Source organism: Haliotis rufescens, unplaced genomic scaffold (genome assembly GCF_023055435.1).
Source record: "Haliotis rufescens isolate VD_foot unplaced genomic scaffold, xgHalRufe1.0.p SCAF_4, whole genome shotgun sequence".
Taxonomy (NCBI): domain Eukaryota; kingdom Metazoa; phylum Mollusca; class Gastropoda; order Lepetellida; family Haliotidae; genus Haliotis; species Haliotis rufescens.
Window position 1 is genome coordinate 64,099,580 of NW_025964112.1, and position 22,373 is coordinate 64,121,952.

The 22,373-nt window shown below is 39.0% G+C and overlaps 1 protein-coding gene across 13 annotated transcripts in view; it reads left to right on the forward strand.

Moving 5' to 3' along the window:
- The first annotated feature begins 372 nt into the window (after window positions 1-372).
- Window positions 373-22,373, forward strand: part of LOC124152896 (histone-lysine N-methyltransferase 2C-like) — an 89,972-nt gene continuing 67,971 nt past the window's right edge. For 12 of the 13 annotated variants that reach the window (XM_048381838.1, XM_048381839.1, XM_048381840.1 and 9 more), the window contains exons 1-16: window positions 373-546; window positions 918-1,001; window positions 8,896-9,400; window positions 9,636-9,698; window positions 11,157-11,368; window positions 14,120-14,195; window positions 14,609-14,824; window positions 15,527-15,687; window positions 15,927-16,033; window positions 16,264-16,368; window positions 16,526-16,583; window positions 17,237-17,414; window positions 19,080-19,194; window positions 19,735-19,925; window positions 20,694-20,802; window positions 22,041-22,113. In XM_048381838.1, the coding sequence (XP_048237795.1) occupies window positions 995-1,001; window positions 8,896-9,400; window positions 9,636-9,698; window positions 11,157-11,368; window positions 14,120-14,195; window positions 14,609-14,824; window positions 15,527-15,687; window positions 15,927-16,033; window positions 16,264-16,368; window positions 16,526-16,583; window positions 17,237-17,414; window positions 19,080-19,194; window positions 19,735-19,925; window positions 20,694-20,802; window positions 22,041-22,113 (2,176 nt within the window). In that variant the 5' untranslated portion in view covers window positions 373-546; window positions 918-994. The remainder of the gene's footprint in view (window positions 547-917; window positions 1,002-8,895; window positions 9,401-9,635; window positions 9,699-11,156; window positions 11,369-14,119; window positions 14,196-14,608; window positions 14,825-15,526; window positions 15,688-15,926; window positions 16,034-16,263; window positions 16,369-16,525; window positions 16,584-17,236; window positions 17,415-19,079; window positions 19,195-19,734; window positions 19,926-20,693; window positions 20,803-22,040; window positions 22,114-22,373) is intronic. The other variant, XM_048381845.1, reaches the window with a different exon arrangement.

Consider the following 22,373-nt stretch of genomic DNA (forward strand, 5'->3'; position numbering starts at 1 on the left):
TTAGCTGCAGTTAAAGATATTCAGCATATGCGAATCAGTTCTAAGTATGGACCATATTTTCGCAAATAAAACAATTTATTTTTTTGCAAAGCGTCAACCCAATTAACCTACACGTTGTTATAAAGCCGGTACATTTTGATCACTGTGACGGAATCCCCCCTCATCGTTTTCCAAGCACCTTGAGGTATTCCTCCGCTAACAATGTACTGCCCTATTCCAAGCGCCCTTGTTTATGCAAACATTTTAATCATCGGCGAGACCATATCAATCAATTTAGCTATATGATCGTACATGTATGTGGAAAAATAATAACTGGAATGATATCAATCCACTAAACTAAGGAACTATTTCTTGTGCGCTGGGATACCGATAGCATCAATCCAAGATGGCTGATGCTGGAAGGAGAGTTCATTCTATGGGTCACGCTCACTGTTAGGTCTAATAAGACAATTTACTCTCTTTCCAGATAGATATTACCTACATTAGAAATTGCATTATTGCTCATATATAAGGATTATTGTGTTCACAAGCAAGGACTTGCTTAAGGTAAGTGGGACCCCTTAATTTTATGCATCGAGCTTGTTCACATTTGCTACTGTGTTGTGAATTTCGCAGACAATGATGAAGAGGCCGATGCCTGATTGCGAAGGCCAATTAGCCTAGATTTTTGTTTCGTAGCAATCTTCTTCCAGTCTGCCGTTTCGTTCAATTATGAATGCTCTTGCTTGTTTATCACTGTCTCTCATCTTCATTATTTGCTTGTTTTTCTATCGTAGGTGTTTTTACCCTCTATACCGGCCGGGCTAGAGACTTGCAGTGTCCCGGGCTGGCGGTAGTCTCTTCTGTACTCACGTTGCCCATTGACTAAGTGTCGACACTATGCTACATGTCCTCTGACTACAACTTTGAATTTCCAGATGGAAAGCCATCCACATGACATCAAAAATGCAGATCTGTGCATCTTCTGATTTTAGGCCTTCGATCTTGGATCTTAATGGACGGTAAGAGTGAGTGGCTTATGATTGTGTTGACAGTACTCAATCAACATGATATAGATCCATTAGGTTGAATAAACACTGAAATGAGTTTGAAGTAGAGTGTGGCCATCACTTTCTAACCTAAAATGGTAGTAATTTCATTGAATGATTCATACAGCGACAGTGCCTTCCCCAAACATTGAAAAAGCAGGTCCCGCCCCCCACCCCAAAAACATGCAGATTTGAGAAGGTAATTCGTGTCTGGATGGGTCTCTGATTGTTTGCACATCACTATTTCATCTTTTAAAGCGCATTCTTGACCATGCACATTTCTTGCACTTGAATGTGAATAGTGTATTTTTGTACTCAATATATTTTCTTAAGATCCTTTGATCTAATAAGTAAGTTTCAACTTCACATAAATGCTATTTCATGTTCTACCTTCGTTATTCTGGAAAACACCAAAGTATGAAGTAAGTGTAAACATTACACACTCTTATGTATGTTGCATGCTTTTGAATAAATACATTCAATGTTAAAGTTTTATCAGTAATAGGCGATCCACATAAATAATTTAGAATGGCAATCCATGTTTTCCATGTTCATTCATTTAGAGTAAACTTATCTTTTTTAGCAATTCTGTTGAGAAAAACTTATCATGTAATTTCTATTTTTCTTTGAACAAATAAAGTAAGTAAGGAATTCATTGTAGTATGTTAATATGAGCAATAAGGTTCATTAAATGTTGAGTATCTGGAAATACACATTATCAGATGTTGTCAAATATAAGTAATATTTCATCATGGTCAGTAATGTGAACTGTTTCCAGTAGTGTGAACTCTACTGTACATGTCTTCTTGTCATGGTACTGCAGGTGATGCATTTTGGTACATTGCATTTTGCAAGTTATATTGTCAGATTTTAACATTAACCAGTGCACTTCTATGTTGTCAGTAGCTGATTGTAGCAGTGCAGTATGCACCTAACATTTTCTGCTGATGCTTTAGATTAACACAAACTTACCTTATACTCATCTAGTAGTTATTTTGTAAGAAGTTTGTAAACGAATGTATTGAAATATATCTGATGTATGTCTATGTATTTATGCATATATTTATTTTCACCATGTTGATTGTAGTATTATTTGACAATGACAAGTGTTTTTTATCATATATGTAGTCTTAAATTCCATTGTTTTTAATTTTGTTTCATGATACAATTTGTGTTATGATGAGGGTACCACACACGGTCATGATTCTTCTTGTCTTGAGACTAGTGATTAAATTATAAGGACAAGTTTTTTTCTAAGACTTGTAGTCCAAAATAAATTGTGGACTACTTGTATTTAACTAGAGGTGTCTATGCCAATATTTACAAGAAATAATTTTTGAATACATGTAATTAATACATTACATTATTGATGATGTTCTTCATTAGAGTAAGTCTTTGAAAGGCATTTAGAAGTGATACACATAAGGAAGAGAATTAATGGATATCAACTTAATAATGAAGTTGACATCCATAAATTCTCTTCCATATGTTCTACATTGATGTCCAACAATGGGAGACAACTCTGAAATTAGAACATTAGAAGATATTCCTATTCATATAAATAGCTATGCTTGTCACAACTGTTAGGAAAAAACTGTTTCTATCTTAAGTGAAATTCATTAGGAATCAAATAATTTAGTTTTACATTGATAAAGATGTCAGAAAAATGAAACTTGCAAAAAACTCATGCATCACCTTTGATATGTTCTAGTGATTTTAGTGGTATTGCATCAATTGGCAATTTTAGCCACAGGTATGATGCCAGGATTTAGTAAAACATTTCAATTTACCCCATATCAGATATGTTCAGATTGCAATCAACTGTAATGATTTTGCAGTAGACTCAAAATGTTTGTGCCCAGTTTGTGTCCTATATAAACTTTTTAAAGCCCAGCCCCCAGCTTAGTTTTGCAAAGATAATTGTTCATTTCAACATTGCTATCACTAAATGAATTCATGTTAAGACAAACAAAGAACAATTTGTTATTTTTTTTCTGAATAATTTTAAAAGAAACACGTCATTCTATCAAGAGATGAAAGAGGGTGATTGTGCAGACAAATTGATTTTGAAGTGATATATTGGCTTAGATTAAACATGTATGGATAAATGATGAATTGGAGTTGACAGTTATTAGCCATTATACCTTGGCTTCTTACTTTTGATTTTCAAAGGGCGCACAATAAAAAACCCTGATGTGATAGACTGTCCACGCTGTTTCAGAACAACTCACTTTTTTAAATTAACTCATTAAAACATAAGTGAGCTATTGCCATATGCTAATGTTTTGCCCGAAGAATCGTATGAAATTGAAAAGTCAACGATGCATCATTCAAGGGGGTAGTGATGCAGAATTATTACCAAACTTGGAGCCTGTACCTAAGAAGTATTCTGTACCACATGATTTGTGTGCTAGGACCTTTTTAATTTATGTTACATGCCAGTCCAACGCTATAGGCATGAGATACTTGGTTATATATTATATGACATGAAAATCATCAGTTCAAAGTTTTAAGAAACAGGGTTTTATGATTGACCCTAATGACCATTTTCGCGTGTGGCTGGTCCCAACAGATCCTCAAATCATAACATACACTTGATTAATACTTTTGTATATATACTGAACAAGACTTGCTATGGTCTCCATTTGTATAAAGATTTTAAATTAATATGTTTGAAACATGAAGTATGTTTTGACAGTTTGGAAAGGAAGACAGCTGTGTATGACTTTAGTTTGAAGTCGAGTAAAGTTCTGTTTGGTCTGCTAAGTTCAGCTAATGAAAGTATATAACGATACCAATTCTACTGAAAATGTAGCTAAGAGTCAAAATTGCTCCAGTTTACTCAAAAGTTTTGATCACAGTCTGACAAAATATAATTAATGCTTTTCCCATAAGTCAAGTTGATTGTTACTCCAATTAGCCTGTTTGTCTGTCGTGCGTTGTCTGCCCTTCATCGTAGACATTTTCCACTTAGAAACCAGTGAAGCTGAAATTTCACATACTTCTTCCTACCAGTGATGGCATCCCAATTTGTTCCAAAAGTGTGAATCAGATTTTCAGTACCTATTTATTATTCATCTCCTCAGAAATGAAACATCACATGATAATTTTCACCAGTGATGTCACCTGAAGTTCTTCAATAGGGATCGGGTGGTCAGGCTTGCTGACTTGGTTGATGCAGGTCATCGATCCCAATTGCGTTGATCAATGCTCATATCAATCACTGGATTGTCAGGCCCAGACTCGATTATTTACAGACCACTGTCGTATAGCTGGAATATTGCTGAGTGTGGCGTAAAACAACAAACCAATCAATCAATTAGTTCGAATCTGATTTCAATATGGCCACCACAGCAGCCATATTAAAAAAATCTTTTTATTTCACGTAAATTGGCCATGCTTGTAAAAAATGTAATGAAATTTGGTGTGTGCTTATTAAGTGGCTATCTTTGTTGACATTATAAACTGTAAACTACATACCCAGGTGAGCCACAGTGACATGGCACCTTTTTTTTTCACTAAAGCAACATATTTCAATGCTGAATAAATCTGTATTGAGGAGTAAATAGGTTCTGAAACTTGACTGCTGTGGTTAAAGAAACACCTGACAAATATCAATGAAATATGACCAAACTTCCACTTATCCTGCTTCTGGAATAGAGTATATGTACTACATGTAAGAACACTGTACCTCCTACCATGCGAGTATAGAGAATACCCTTTCGTACAGAATGCTTTCATTGGAACCAAACATTCACTGTTATGAATTGTTATATAACGCGCATGTTGTAATTATAGAGGCCAAATGTGACCTGATAAATATTGTGTGCTAAGAATTTTGTTTTTGTAAAAACAGCTAGAGGGCAGTCATTGAAAGTCTAAATGTTGATGTATCGATTCAATGTGTCTCCCTAGTCAGTATCAATACACAAAGTTAAAAGAGGGTATTAACATGATAAGGATGGAACAATTTATGAAACTATTAATGGATTGCGATTGCCCATGGCCTGATTGCAATACATGGATCACAAATTAAAATGTCAATAGTTAACACAAGGTTCATGCAGGCTTGACAATACCTTGAATTTGGCAGTCTGGCCTTGAAAGGTCCTTTAGGCAGTATGGACTTAAAGCAGTGTTAGAAACTGGCACTAGTCCTATAGTCCTTGCCAAACTGCCCAGTGGTAAAGGTATCATACGGACTAGTAGAAATTTGCCCTTTTTAAGGGTTTTGCTATATGTTATCATTATAAGGCCTAGTGGACGAAAACTGTTAGTTTCTAACCCTGCTTAAAGGACCTTAATTTAGGCAGTCCAGTCTTGAAAGGGCCTTACATTAGGCTGTCCAGTCTTGAAAGGGCCATCAATTTGAGTCTGCCTTGAAAGGCCATTTCCATACAATTATTTATTCCCAGCAGAAAGAGTAATGCTTGATGACATGTAGAAAACAACATATGTCTGTAACTCAATTGATAAATATTTTTGAAGAACATTTTAAATGTGTGACTGATTGCATCATCTGACACTGAAATATATAAGTAAGAATGTCCTAAGATATCTGTTTAATAGAACACTTGGATCTTGCTTTTAGCTGGGAAAGTGTTAACTTTGCATTGAAAAGCCATAAAAAGGCTTTGGATTGGTGGCTCAAGTTTTGTATGAACCATACTGTGATAAACCTAGGATTTATTTGAGGTGGTCCCTAGGGCCCATAGACCTTGAAAATTGTGGGCCTATCCATGATTATTAAGGACATGCAGTAAATGTGACGGCTGTAAACAAGCACATGAAGCATGCAAGGCTACATAAAAATGCTGAAAAATGTATTTGTTCAAACCGAATGTTTAGAAGTTAAGGCTTCTTCTGTGCATACGTCAGTGTTGGTTACTGTAGTCAAAAATCAAAGTTAATTCAGTAGTTTTTAAAAATCGGGCATAGGTTTCTACCTGCCAGGTCTGGGGACAATACTGCCTTTAATCTCAAACCCCCACCCCCATCCCACCCCGGTGGACTAGCAACTCTACATATTACCAGTCCCTCCAACTTTGAACAAATAAAAAAAACTATGCAAATTACCTGGTTTTAATTCTTTCAACATCGTGTTCAATGCATACAAAATAGACTGCAGGAACCCTGATAACAACAGACAAGCTGACTTGGTTTGAAAAATATACTGTATTGATTATTTTAGAAGTTTTGTTCAAGAACAAAGATTTATAAGGTAATTTATTTGCCGGTCCACAGGGACTGACAGTCACATGAATTACCAGTCCAAGCCTAAGTTGACTGGTTATTACGGGTTAACGGGAGTACTGATATATCATCGTGTCATGAACAATAATAAGGGCATGATGCTGAGAACACTGATCGAAAACAGGACAATGACATTTGTTACTGAACATTCTCAGAATGACATGAAACTTAATGAGAACATTTCCTTGGTCATTAGAAAGACTATTTATCAATCAGAGAAATAAGATTACAAATCAAACATATTTGTGATTCGGAAATTAACTTCAAACTTGGAATAAGTTTTAAATGGAAAGTGATTGTGTAAAAGGAGTTATATATCAAACATACGTAATGCGCCCAAGGGCCCATGATATCCAGTTTTGATGCGTTAATTATTACCATAATGCATCAATGCCACAGAAACATGGTCCAGATCTAACCCTGACCATATGACATTGATACCATCCCATCACTGGTCGGGGTAGGTGTAATAACATGAAATGTACTGGAATCATTTAATTTTGTTTCCTTTCTTATCTTAATGCAAATTGCTGATATCAATTCAGATGACATGTCAAACAATGTGAGAAGTCTACATTGTGGGATAGTAAACTGGTAAAGGCTCGGTTCATACAGATTATTTTTTAGTGTTGCAATAGTATTTTGAAATATTGCAGTATCAGGAGTGGTATAACAGTTATAATATGCCCAGTTATCACCTCCAACATTTGCTGAAGTCAGACCATGGATTTATCTAGACATGTTCAAAGGCTGATATTCGGCCACAAGTCTCCAGCTGATGTCAGTAAAAATTCCCAAATTGGAAGTAAAAATTTCCCAATTCCTGTTAATATAGTTATAACTTTGTAGAGGTAGCTTGTATATCACTGACAACAGGGCCAATAAAGCGTAGGAGACGTTAATGCTTAGTTTTACATTAACACACTGAAAGCAGTGTTTAAATACCTCAAAATTAAAGAAAATAATAACTTTTTATAATATCCCAATTTTAAACAAAATAATGTTTTTCTCCAAAATTTGCCTGCCACAGACACTTTGTTTAGAATCCTGGATAAATCCCTATTGTTAGCTTTCATTGAAGTGTTTTGTATTTTGTCAGTTGTAATTGTAGTCTTTCTAAATGCATAAGGCAAAGGAGTAACGTAAACATGAATGACAACAGATAAAAATGTTTGAAATCTTAAAAAACTCCAACTTTAGTGTAAGATTTTAGTGAAATGGTATAATTATGTATCAATATAATACAGGTTTCCAATAAATGCCTCTTTTAGTCTGAGGTTTTCATATTGCCAGGGTTTGTTTGTTTGTTTGCACTCAGCAGTATTCCAGCTATATGACAGTGTTCTGTAAAATTATCGAGTCTGGACCAGACAATCCAGTGATTGACATCATGAGCATCGATCCACGCAATTGGGATCGATGACATGTATCAACCAAGTCAGCGAGCCTGACCACCCGATCCCGTTAATAGCCTTTTACGACAAGCATAGTCGCCTTTTACGGCAAGAATGGGTTGCTGAAGATCTATTCTACCCCAGAATCTTCACAGGTCTCATATTGCCAGAGACCTCCGGATAAATGATATTTAATTGTTGTAGTAAACATTGTTTACTGTAAGGCTTTGTGTTATTATATTTTACCTGTGGTGATCAGTATGCCACATGCTACTCCAAGAATGCACCTTTGATTGGATTGTAAGCCATGTCATGACGCAAAAATAAGCATGAGATTTTACAAGAAAACATGTTTTAAGTGTAAAATATCTAGGGAGTGAATCCTGTGAAGAAGAAAAACAATGCCAAGTTCAAAACTGACTAAAACATCACCTAATACATCTGGGGTAGAATAGGACTTCAGCAACCCATGCTTGCAATAAAAAGCGACTGTGCTTGTCGTAAAAGGCGACTAACAGGATCGGATGGTCAGGCTCGCTGACTTGGTTGATGCATGTCATTGTATTCCAATTGCATGGATCGATGCTCATGATCACTGGATTTTCTGGTCCAGACTCAATTATTTACTGACCGCTGTCATATAACTGGAATATTGCTGATTGTGACGTTAAACAACAAGCAAACAAATAATACATGCCCTTCATGTTCCAATCATAAATTGTAGTTGAAGATTGATCTGTTACTATGGTTACGTAAGGTAAATGCAGTAAATAGTATATATTCTTTGTTGGATCGTTGATAGAAGAGAAAAAATATTATTTGATATTACCTCTATTTCAAATGTTAAACCATTTATATTCATTCATACTTCAAAATGCCCCCATTAGAATTATGCAACCAATAATATTTAAGATCTAAGATTTTAATAATGTAAAAATTATGTTAAGTAACAACATGCACTGAAATAGCTGGAAAATACTATATTTGTGATGAAGTTAATAATTGATTGGTGTTATCAGACAGATTATGACCAATGATTGACAAACACTAGGATTTGCAGTCCGCCACAAAGTAGTTCATCAATGAAAACACAAGGTTTCAGTTGGAAGATAAAGCTAAGAGTCATCATTGTTCTTGATTATTTAATGATTTCTAGATAGTGCAAGCAGAGGGAGAGGTTTACCATGTCAAACTTAATTTGAAATGTTTGAATTTCCCAGGTAGCCCAGGAAATCTACAAGGGGATGATGGTTTAACTGATGTAGAACCGCCCCTTGACACTGCTGAAGATGTGAACCAAGAGCAGATAACTGGCCAAGGGGATGTAACTCTATTCCCTGGACAGTCACAACTTAGTGAATCTCATAGCCTGGGGCAAGAAACAGAACTTTATGAAACCGATCCAACATATTTTGGTGAGTCTTTGGCATCATCTTACACAGATGGTTCTCCGACTGACCTCTTTGAAGAATCTCAACACGCTACAGCTTCATCAGCTTTGGAAAATATAAGTGCTAATGAGTCGTCTCCACCACCATCCTTTTACTCACGTCAATTAGACTCCAGTTCACCTGTACAGAACTTGCCTGCAGTAGACCCTAGTGCTATTTTGTCTCCTGAACACGCTGGACGAGGTTATCCCCCCTTTCCAGTTCTACAACCAGTTAAAAGAGGCCCTGGTCGGCCGAGAAAAGATGGTCAATCACCAATACCCAGAAAACGAAGGTTTGTGTTAATGATGCTTGTGTGTAGTCCTACAATCATGACAGTTCACAGTATTCATTTGGATATGTTATCCCTGTTCAATTCTAGAAACTATTGCATGATGCCTCTTGATAGTGATTTCATAACTTGTAATGATATCCTTAACAAGTCTTGAAAGTGCCATGAATTCTTCACATTTTGAGTTGTGATTATGTTCTTGTTGACTGTCAGGTAATGTTAGTATTTTCTATGCCAGTGGTCGTGGAAGAGTCTTTGGAGCAGGAAGAGGATCCCGGTCATTTTCTGCTGAAAGAGCTTCGTGAGTTCAGCCAAAATTTAGTATTCAGCTGATCCTCAATTGCCAGCATGTCCTTAGAACTGACTTTCATCTCCTGAAGTGGGGCATGGGTGGCCAAGTCGTCTAAGGCGGCGCGATTCGCTGTGCAGAGTTGCGTCCCTTGGGCATGCCAGAAAATATGATTGTGGGTTCGAATCCTGGTTCGCCCTTATTATGTTTCTAGGTTTGTCAGCACCATACCCGTGCTCGTGGGTTTCACCGAAGTCGTAAACGTCTGAGACCTGCATCACTTCGGGCTTTCCTCCCACATTAAGCTGACATGCCGCGATATAACTGGAATACTGTTAAAAGCGGCGTTAAACCAAACTCACTCACTCATCTCCTGAATATCAGTGTAGTATAAGTGAAATAGACAAGGAGACATGTTTTTTATCCTGAGTTTTATGTTGAATTTTTATTAATGAGATTGAATCCTATCCCCTACTTATTGTAATTATTATTATATAAGTAGAACCTTCCAACGTTAAATTTCTACTCACTTTCTTGCTCTATCACATTCCTCTCAGTTTTGGTGGGGGGAGTGGAGCGAGGGTGTGGGTGGGGAGGGGGAAGATCATGATACTATATTCTTTTCTTAATAGGGGCAGTTGGAATTTTGATATTGAACCACGCAAGGCGATTGAAACGCCCAATTAAGCTCTTGATAAAAGCCTCGTTCCTGTGATATTGTGGGAGACAGCTTGATACAACATTAACTCATTCAGTGTCCGTAATAACTGCCTGCCAGCCTGCCTGTGACTGGTACCTTTTCTGTCGGGCTGCATGAAATTTTTCTCTACCTGCTTAACTGTTTGGCAGATAATCTTAAGCCAACTTTCGTTTTCAGTTTTATTAATACTACTCGTAGTTGTTAGCATTATTTCCACTGAATCAAGATGTTATTTGTGATGTCTGAATGCTGGCAGGTAACTTGGAAGATGGGTAGGCAATATTTATGGGTCCCCTGCCCAACTGTCTTGTTCGGTTTTACCATCATTTCAAACACTGCACTCATCTCGATAATATGGTTGAAAACAAACCCCTCCAAATACCGCTGTCTTGTTACATGAACAAGATACTTTCTTCTGCTGCAGGAGAGCGGAAGGTCCGGGGTTTGATCCCCGGCCATGTCATACCAAAAGACGTTAAAAGATGGTACCCTGTCTGGCGCTCAGCATTAAGGGGCTAAAACAAGGACTGGTCGGCTTGGAGTCAGTATACTGTGTCTGAGTGGGGTATTCATGTTAAACTGCGGCATGGTGTCTCAGTGGGCTAGCACTATAAATTGGCATCAGTCCGGACTAGTACAAGCAGCCACACACACACACACGTGCATGCAAGTGCAATGATCTTGGACGCGACGTTAAACCCAATTTCACCTCACCTCACCTTCTTCTGCTGCACTGATTCAACTGTGATGCTTATCATGTTTTGTTCCAGCCGTGCTAGAGGGACTGGTCGCCGTGGTCGGCCTTCCTCTGTTCACAGCCTGAGCTATCGTCGGGCTCTCCAGTCTCAAGCATCACAGCTTCAGTACTCTCCTGAGAGGATTGGACGTCCTTCTTCCACTTTAATAAGAAATCTATCATCACAGCGAATGGATACATTAGAAGCGGGAGATGAACCACAACCAGTTGGCTCCTCTCTGCCAGGTTGGTCAAGTCTTCTCTTGTGATTGTCAGACATAGGATTGAACATGTCTTTTTATACAAACCTGTTCTTTTATCTTATCCTGACTCATACTTATTGCTTATCTCCACTCATTTCCGAAAGGTAGTGGAAACTCCCTGAACTGTGTTTCCGGAGAACAGAGAAAACATCTCACCCAAATGCACCCTTGGACTGCACATATGCACCGGAAGCACGTAAACAAGCCCAGTTACTCGTCACTCTCTCATTTTTGTGTCAACTGGGTGGTTGGGAAAAACATTTCCTGAGCTCTGTAATCCGACTCATCCTATCAAAAATAACTCTTTTTAATTAGAATTTTTGCTTGGATTACATGTTCCTAACCTTTTATCATACATAGTGTATTATTCTTTGCTTTTGGCTTGAATTTTACAAATTTGGCCTAAAATGGACCATTCCACCATTCAAGCCTATCTCTCAAGTCACCATGAACCTTAATACGTCTTTTGCCAAGGCCACTAAGTCACAAGGGCTACTCCAGGATATAGCATAAATTCCCACTACACAATATGTCACCCTTTTTCTGGGCGCCGGAGATCAACAAAGATTATACCCTTATGTCTGATTCCAAGAGCAGATCTAACCAGTTGGAGGATAAGAAGTTAGCACAACTTGACACCACTACTAGATGATCCTTTTTCGACTTGACTATGTTGCACTCGATCAACGAGGCAATGCTGAACAAATGGATAGAGAAAGGATGTTTCTTTCTGCAGTGATCGCACAATAGAAAAACCAAGAATTCATCTCGGACCACATTGCTCTACATCTGCTGCCCTCGCACTGTTACATCGACAGGACCTCATTACGAACTCCCATTGGTCAGACCTCTTCATCACCGGCGGTCATGGGATGCTCAAATCATCTGTGATGGCCACATTAGAAGCACCAACAAGGAAGTAGTCCAAGATTCTAAGGACCAGATGCTGATTAAGTCAGTCCAGATTATGAATTTTATGAACAAACAATCTATTCAAAAACCATAGTTTAAAAGCAGATTCTCCAGCATCCAAAGGGCTAAAGACAGGCAAATCTTCTTCATTTTGTACATGTTGTAAATCACATGACAAACCAAGTAACCAAGTTTTTCTGGTCCCCAAAACAAAAACAGAAAAGTTTTGTTTAATAAACAACATGAAAGATTTCAACAAGAAATATCTTCAGAATCCAGACAAGTTCAGAATGCGTTAACGCATTGGTCCCCACAACTCAAACACAAGTTCTTTATGGTAAAAGCAGACAACTCAACTGTGGCTTATACATCAATCTCCAAGGAATGACAAGATCAGGGACCCCTCTGAGATTAACATTTCAACTGTTCACACTAACAGACAGGCATAAAAGCAAGACACATCCCAGGAGCGCTTAATTTCAAGGCAGGCGCTCTATACAGGCCATCCAAACAATCTCTAACAGAATGGATTTGCTTGGTCACATGCTTCTGGTGCGCATGTGCAGTCGAGGGGTGTGCTCAGGTGAGATGTTTTCTCTGTTTTCTGGGAACACAGTTCAGGAAGTTTCCACTACCCTTGGATGTAAGTAGAGATAAGCGATAAGTATGAGACAGGATAAGTATAATTAATATTTCACCCTAAAAAATACATTGTTTTCTTATAGATTTGTTCATCTTCAAATGACCTGAAAGTGAAAACAAATTACACAAGGGTCATCTTCAAGTTGTTTTTGATTATAATCACACTAGAATGTAGTGGGAATAGTGCCATGATGTTGCTTATAACTTTGATGAGTATCAGTGTTATCAGCTTGACCAGAGTATTCATTGTTTATATGTGACCCACCAGGACAATTGGACCTTATGGGTGCTAGAATACAGTTGTGCTGTGACGTCGTAAAGGACGTCTTACGTCTACTTACTTCTGTAAGAATGGCCATGTGTGTGGACTGTACAAGGATATCGTATTTTTCTCCTGTCAGTTCATGGGGCGGTATGGTAGCCTAGTGGTCTAAGTGGTCTAAGCCGAAGACCCGGGTTCGATTCCCGACATGGGTACAATGTGTGAAGCCCATGATATCGCTGGAATATTGCTAAAAGCGGCGTAAAACCATACTCACACACTCACTCACTCCTGTCAGTTCATAATGTAATAAGAACATTATTTCAAAACATTTCAGCATACAGCTGTATGTTCAAATAATCTGACATTATGTCTAAAAACTGCAATTATTACATAGACAGCTACAAGTCTGAAAATGGGACATGTTAGATGTCAGCTGTCGCTGTAATAAGTATGAATTGAAGCGTGTGAGTTGCATTTTTGTGTTCCTAAGATACTGTTGTTTTAAAGATATAACGAGAAGTCAAATGATGCAGTTTCACCCATAAGGTCCCTTATCTCATGGTTGGTCACATATTTGTATGTATACATGATTACATATTAACAGATTAATGTCGTATCTCATGGTTGGTCACATATTTGTATGTATACATGATTACATATTAACAGATTTATGTCATAGCTGTATTATCTGTGAAGACCGGGTTGAAGTATTGATTTCAATTTCTTTACATATTTCAATGTGATGTTTAGGTACAGGTGCAAAGATAGAGTTGCTTGATAAGGACACCTGCACTTGTACAGAAACTTTGCTTTTAGAGACTAAAGAAATTGAAATCTAAATGTAAGCCCCTTATAACAGATTTAGCTATCCTCTGCTATGAGGTATTGAGAGTATTTCATGAATGATCCTTCCAGGTGGCGTTGAGGCGAGGTTGTCTGAAGGCGCCGGTACCAGCGCCACCGCAGCAGCAGCCGAGCCTGTGGAACAAGGGTGAGTACCTCTGACGACCTACCTTCAGTACATTCTGGGAATTGGGATTGACCTTTAAGTGTCCAGTTGACAAAAATGGGTACCAACAAATGATTTTGACTCCATTTGTGTAATCAACTTTGTATTTCACATGATTTTATAGATTAAATTGACATTGTTTTGCATCCCTGTGCATCTGTGAGCATTCTTTCTGGGAATTGGGATTGACCTCTAAATGTCTAATTGGAAAAATGTGTACCAACAACTTTGTATTTAGTTTGATTTTATATGTCCTCTGTCTCATAGCATTTATTCACCTGATGAAGGAGTTTGTATATACTCTTAAACGTTGTGTTCTTCATAATAAAGAAGTTGACATCCATAAATTCTCTTCCTTATGTGATTTTATGGATCAAATGAACATTGTTTTGCAGCCCTGTACATCTGTGTGCATTCTGTGGATGTGGTGAGAAAAGTTTACTGGGACAGGGAGAACTTCACCGTTATGAGCCAACACCAGGTTTTAACCCTTTTAAGAGAGTGCTAACGAAAGTAAGAAGAGGGGGTCCAGAATATGATGAGAAGGGACGAGAGAAAAGTCCACGGCACCTGACCTGGAGGCGACGGAGAGGTCCTCCCAAAGAAGGAAGGTTAGTACATCTTTTATCTTGTAGTCAGAACAGTTGATCATAAAACAGGATGCAGTGAGAAATTGTATAAGTCTTTCGAGAAGTCTATGCTGTTATTAAAATAACGAATTAAATCAATTAGTCTTTGTTATCACCCTAATGATTGTAATAGATTTTAGTGGATTGATACTAGACTAGAAGCCCAGTTTTGACTGATATGGTGTTAACTTTTGTCAATGTTTTGCTCTTTCTCTTAATTGCCATATGGGGATTATATGGGACACTGTTCCCAAGTATCATGCATATTGTAACTAAATGTGAATCAGGCAGCTAAGTAGGAATAGTACATGGATAGGTGACAACCAGGAGAGAACTTCAGCTCTCTGGGTCAGATAGCTCCCTGGAAACTTATGCTTGTCGTCAGAGGCGACCAAATGGATACAGGTGGTCAAGATCAGTAATATGGTCGATTGCGTGTCATCGTGCCCAAATGGTGTGGATCTTTGTTCACAATGTCAATCACTGGACTGTCTGGTCCGAATACTTACAGGCTGCCATCATACAGCTGGAATATTGCTGAGTGCAATGTTAAACAAACAACCTTTCAGCTCTGATTTATTTTATTGTGTCATCATATCCTTGATTGTTGCTAACTGTGATTGGTTTGTGTCTTATTTGTATATATAACAAGCACAATTGTGAATGAGTGCTGTGCACTTTTAGAACTAGCCCTACTGACGCCATGTGTCTTCACAGAGAGAGGAGCCGCTCTCCGCGGCAGTCGTCACTCGAAGAGGATGGTGTAATAAGTCAGACATGTGATGAGCTTAGTCAGGTGGGACATTCCGAGGATGTGGAAGTTAGCCATGTATTTGAACCATCAGGTGAGGAAAATTACTTCTCTTTGTTATTGTAATAATGCACCCAAAGTAGACCTTTCAAATTTCTGCCTAATTTTTTCCAGCTTAATCCCATGGAAAGGGGTAATAGGGTGTTTTGATATTTTACACAAATGTGTTATGAATTAAATCATGCTCAATAATTAATTGTTTTCACTGAGTTTCATAAACAATCTCATGATGGTGATGGTGACGATGATGATGACGAGTGCTTGTTGTTTCAGGTCATGTATGGGCTCATCACTGTTGCGCTGCTTGGGCTGAGGGTGTGTCTCAATCGGAAGATCAGCTTCAGTTTGTTGATAGGGCTGTGTTCTCTGGACTGTCTCAGGTGACTGTTCTCTTCCTGTCACTAGACAGCCTGTTTCTATTATAAGATATTAAGTCTTAGTGATAACAAAACTCAACTTGTAGTTTTGAAATGATTTATGCTTGTGATGTTGTATAAGATTAAGAAGACTGACCTCAATCTGTTGAAAGGTAGCTAACAAATGAGATAGTTTTCATTGTCTTGTCACACATGTTAATCATTGGTAATAAAATGTTTCGTCCTGTCAACAGAAATGTGCTTACTGTAGGAGATACGGGGCAACCATAAGTTGTCGAAGCCCAAGATGCCCGAAACGATTTCACTTTCCATGTGCGTCTGCTGGGGGATGTTTTCAGGTGAGTCGGCAGTTTGTGGGAGTGGTGGATGATCAGATATGTTTTAAGTGGTTTGATGTGTTAGTTAATTTCATAGTTCTCCCAATCAGATTTTCATGAAAAATATTTGATAATGAATCATGATTGTAGTTTAAATGCATGTGTTTGTTTTGTCCAGGAAATGAAAACACGGTCCTTGCTTTGTACGGAACATCTTGACCAAGCAGAAACTTTAGGTAAGTTGTGTAGTTATGTGTTTAAAGGTTGTGTACATATTGCGAAACAGTTATTAGGAAATCATCAAGGCACCCTCAAAAGACATGCAGATTGCAGTTCTTAAGGCCAGATCATTTTGTACAGAAGGAAAATATTCAGCCAGTGAAGTATGATTATGACAAAACCAGACATATTGAATGAAATCTTCTACCATGTCTACAGGTTGTGAGTTGTATATGACAACCATATGGTCATTGTTGATGTGAATAATGCTGTTGAGATGTACAGTGTAGTCTGTCTAGAGGGGACATGTGGGTGAAACGGTTAAGTCCGGTTTTGGCAGTGGTCCAGATTAGTGAGGTTTTAGCAGGAGTTGTGTCCCTTGCTGTGACGATATGAACACATGATCAAAGACAATACATATGTGTCAAATTGTACAAGAGTCAGTTCCCTGTATCTGTGATGTTTTCACGATGTTTCCTTTGTTCTACAATATCAGTCTGGATTCTTTATTGAAGGAAGTCACTAGTTTACTGGATGATAAATCAACAGTAAATTTGGGAACATGAATTTGTCTGGTATTAGCCGAGATCCAGATGACACTGTAGCTGTATGAAATGATCTCTGGGAGGTTGTTAAATCAGGGACTATCACTTCCTCTTTGCTGTTTCAGGGGGCACAGAGTCATTGTGTGTTCAATGTGGCACAACAGGCAATGTTGCTGAACAACTCTTCTGCACAACCTGTGGTCACCATTACCATGGTAACTGTCTTTGTCCACCAGTGGAAGTGAAGCCGACAGTCCGGGCCGGCTGGCAGTGCCCCAACTGTAAGATATGCCAGACATGCAGGTAAAGCCACCATAGAGACTATCACAGTGTACAACATGCATGTCTGGGTGTCCCTCCAGTGTAGAACATGCATGTCTGGGTGTTCCTCAAGTGTAGAACATGCATGTCTGGGTGTCCCTCCTGTGTAGAACATGCATGTCTGGGTGTCCCTCCTGTGTAGAACATGCATGTCTGGGTGTCCCTCCAGTGTAGAACATGCATGTCTGGGTGTTCCTCAAGTGTAGAACATGCATGTCTGGGTGTCCCTCCAGTGTAGAACATGCATGTCTGGGTGTCCCTCCAGTGTAGAACATGCATGTCTGGGTGTCCCTCCTGTGTAGAACATGTATGTCTGGGTGTCCCTCCTGTGTAGAACATGCATGTCTGGGTGTCCCTCCTGTGGGACACTCAGTTAGAATAGATACTTGGCAGCCTGTGCATGTCGTAAGAGATCCCAAATGGATCAGCTGATCAGGCTGGTTGACTTCCTTGACCCATTTGTCATTGTACACTGACAGTGTGATTGTTGCTCACAATTCAATCCATATATTGTCTGACAAAGGCTTGATTATTTCCTGGTTGCCGTCATATAGCTGGAATAGTGCTGAGTGCTAAAGAACGAATCAATATTTAATTAAACTTCCACAATCTCATTTATGAAATGAACCCAATAAATCTGCATTAGACTACTATTTCGTATTTGGAGTCAAAACTACAAACAAACAGTTGTTAACTTCTTGTTCATTGGTAATGGTATACAGCCTATTCTTGTAATTACTGACAGTTGTTTTGCTGAAATAATGGATTGCCTGGCTCTGACTCAGTTATTTACAGACCGCTGTCATATTGCTGGAATATTGCTGAATATGGCATTAAACACCAAACTGAAAGTGGAATAAACCGACACACACAGTGTCTGATAGGTTTCTTGTGTGTATTCTCTAGCATCGTAACTTTCTAACCATTAAACTTAAATAACTTGCATGCAATTTGATATCAGCAGATTGCCTTTATTATTTGTCTATTTCTGTGTACCAGTGTCCCTTTATTCCTTGCCATATGTTGTCACTAACGGGATCGGGTGGTCAGGCTCGCTGACTTGGTTGATGCATGTCATCGATCCCAATTGCGTGGATTGATGCTCATGATATCAATCACTGGATTGTCTGGTCCAGACTCGATGATTTACAGACCGCCATCATATAGCTGGAATATTGCTGAGTGTGGCGTAAAACGACAAACCAACCAACCAACGACTTATAAGCAGGGTGAATAACCCACTTATGACTTTCCTTACAGACCAATGCCAGAATGCATTTCCCAGTACCCCATGCTTGTTAGAAATTACTAAACTTAGAATTTCTCTGAGCAATGTGTGACCTGATTGTCTGTGTGTTATAATCCTCCAATGACATGTAGCATTGTTCATATCGCGTGGAACGATGCTCATGATGTCAATGACTGGATTGTCTGGTCCAGACTTGATTATTTACAGATTGCAGGCATACAGCTGGAATATTGCTGAGTGCAGCCTTAAACAATAAGCAAACCAACAAATCATACTTTATTTATTGTAAGCCACTGGAATATATGGGTCTGCATCCCCACAGCATTTACTCACTTCATGTACCTGATTGAAAATGTGACTCTAGCATGTTAATATATTGCACATACTTGTGTTTTCAGACATCCAGGAGATGACTGCAAGATGCTGGTGTGTGATCTCTGTGATAAAGGCTACCACACATTCTGTCTCAAACCTGCCATGACCACCATTCCAAAAAATGGTTGGAAGTGCAAGGTAGGTTTAAAACTGGTGTGTGAGAAAACTGTGCATCTGGTGAATTCCAGTGTTGTTAGTGTCATGTGGGTTGGATTTAGTGTCTCTTAATTTGCTCCTGATGATATGTCACATGGAAAAAGACACAGTTTTTTTATATGTCTTATGCATAGTGTATTGTTGTGAGCTTGGTTTAGTGCCGCTTTGAACAGTATTCCAGTTATATCACGACATGTAAGCTTAATGATGGAGGAAAGCCTGAAGTGCTGCATGTCTCAGACTTTTATCACTTTGGTGAAACCCATGAGCAAGAGTATAGTGCTGATACCCCAGGAAACATACGCAGTGTGAACCGGAATTTGAACCAACAATCATAGGCTTCCGATGTGCGGAAGGGACGCAACTCTTGCACAGCGAATTGCGGTGCCTTAGACAACTGTGCCGTCCATACCCTTTGTATTGTTGTGACGATTCGGACCAAGTATATGTGAATCCTGTCACTCAGATTGTCTTGTTGTTTGTTCCTGATGTCACATTTGTAATGATTATCTGTTATTCCAGAACTGTCGAATATGTACAGACTGTGGAGCAAGAACCCCCGGAAATGGTCCGAGCTCGCGGTGGCATCTCAACTACTCAGTGTGCGACAGTTGCTACCAGCAGAGGAACAAGGGCCTATGCTGTCCTCTCTGTGGCAAGGCCTATCGGCATTTTGATAATAAACAAATGGTGCAGTGCAATTCATGTAAAAAGTAAGTGAATGTGGAAATATAATGTCTTTGTGTGTTACTTTCTCACCATATTATTACATGTGCCGTATCACATGGTCTATTTGTTGGAATTGGAGTCCAGATATTCACCTTTTAAAACCTTGACATATTAGCTAACTGAAAAAACTTCAGTGCTAGAAATTAAGGGTTGTCCTTGGGTCCTTTTGAATTTGAATCTATGGATGGCTTAAATTGTTTGTTTACCAGTAATGTAATTGAGTAACCCTTGACGTTCATGCTTATGTTGGAGTGCTGGACTCTGCTGAACTGATTTATAGATTGACTTAAATACAGGCTTTTGCCCATTGTAAATGTTGTTACCAGGGCTTTCTTAGGCTTGACATCATCTATCTGTGGGGACTTCAGTGTTTTGTGCACATGCTTCCATTACGTTTTACAGCAATGTGTCTTTAATATATCTGACACTGAGTCAGATCGGCCTGTTTCAACTTTGATGGATATATTGGACTAACATGAAACCTGGTTTTGTTTGATGCAACCTAGTTTTCATGTCAACACGCACCTGGTGCCTGTTAAATCCTAAGTTCCATAGTTCGAGCCTTGGTTATTAATAGTCCTACTAAAATAATGTCCTGCTTCAAATATCATCCATCACAAAAAGTTCTCATTTCTAAAGTATTAATAGGAAATGTCAGTAAGTAGTTCTTTTGTTCTTGCATATAACAACCTGTTGTACTCGTTTACCACGTATTCTTTCTACCTGTTCTAACACGATGCTTGGTGTTCCAGATACGTCCATAGCGACTGTGATCCATCAATAGACAATGCTCTGTTGGCCAAGTTAAAGGACACGGGGCAGACAGATTACATCTGTACAGTATGCAGAGCTCAAGATGATGTGAGTGTCCTTTCTCTCACACTTAAATGAAAGTTCAGCATAAGGTGGAAGGTATAATGTGTATGGATGTGTTGTTCATGGTACAGACAGCTGTGCCCTTTGCTGTGCAGAGTTATGACCTGGTTCAGCATAAGGTGGAAGGTATAATGTGTATGGATGTGTTGTTCATGGTACAGACAGCTATGCCCTGTGCTGTTCAGGGTTATGACCTGGTTCAGCATAAGGTGGAAGGTATACTGTGTATGGATGTGTTGTTCATGGTACAGACAGCTATGCCCTTTGCTGTGCAGAGTTATGACCTGGTTCAGCATAAGGTGGAAGGTATAATGTGTATGGATGTGTTCATGGTACAGACAGCTATGCCCTTTGCTGTGCAGAGTTATGACCTGGTTCAGCATAAGGTGGAAGGTGTAATGTGTATGGATGTGTTGTTCATGGTACAGACAGCTATGCCCTTTGCTGTGCAGAGTTATGACCTGGTTCAGCATAAGGTGGAAGGTATAATGTGTATGGATGTGTTCATGGTACAGACAGCTATGCCCTTTGCTGTGCAGAGTTATGACCTGGTTCAGCATAAGGTGGAAGGTATAATGTGTATGGATGTGTTGTTCATGGTACAGACAGCTGTGCCCTTTGCTGTGCAGAGTTATGACCTGGTTCAGCATAAGGTGGAAGGTATAATGTGTATGGATGTGTTGTTCATGGTACAGACAGCTATGCCCTTTGCTGTGCAGAGTTATGACCCTTTGTTGCCGTGAGCAGCTGTTTTTGTGGCCACATCTCATATTCCCCACGTATGTGATCCTTGGTCTGCTTGCACCATGCTTGTGCTTTTGTGTTTCACCAAAGTGGTGTATATATACAACCTGCCTCATATTGGGTTTTCCACAACAACATTATGCTGACAGTGTGATTTGAAAGTGGCCCTACATTTCCAAATATGGCTGAAACACTGTTGGTGTAACACTTGCTGGACTTCCAACTCACTACTGACGTGTGTTTAAGCTTAAGGCTGTGAGATCCGTAAATGTGTCTTCCCGTGAGGATAAAGTTGTTTCCTGCAGAGTTCTCCATTAACCTTTGTGTCTTGAAGTTTCAATTTGTGTGGGATGGAATAATGCCAACCATGACATACAGCTTTGCCAAATTGTTAGTTATTGTGTTAAACTGTTTCCTGTTCTTTTCGTAATTACTCATGCATGTTCCTGATAAAGATTTACAACATTTGTTTATTTCAGACTGATATTGACTCCTTTCCCCTCCAACCACCATTACCAACTGAAGAGTCTCTCGAGGGCTTCCCTTCAAGAGGTAAGTATTAAAACAGCATTCAGTGCAAAAAGCACCAATGACATGTAGCTGTGTATCCTGCAATGATTATGCTGGTTATTCAGCTAACTGCAGCATGTAACAACGTCCTCTCTCAGTCACTTCTGTGGTCTAGTGGATAGAGTGTCTGCCCAGGGAGCAGAAAGTTGGTGGTTCTTTCCCTGGCTGCTTCATACCAAAATTTGTTAAAAGATGGTACTTGTTGGTTGTTTCCCTGTCTGGCATTAAGCTTTAGGACTGGT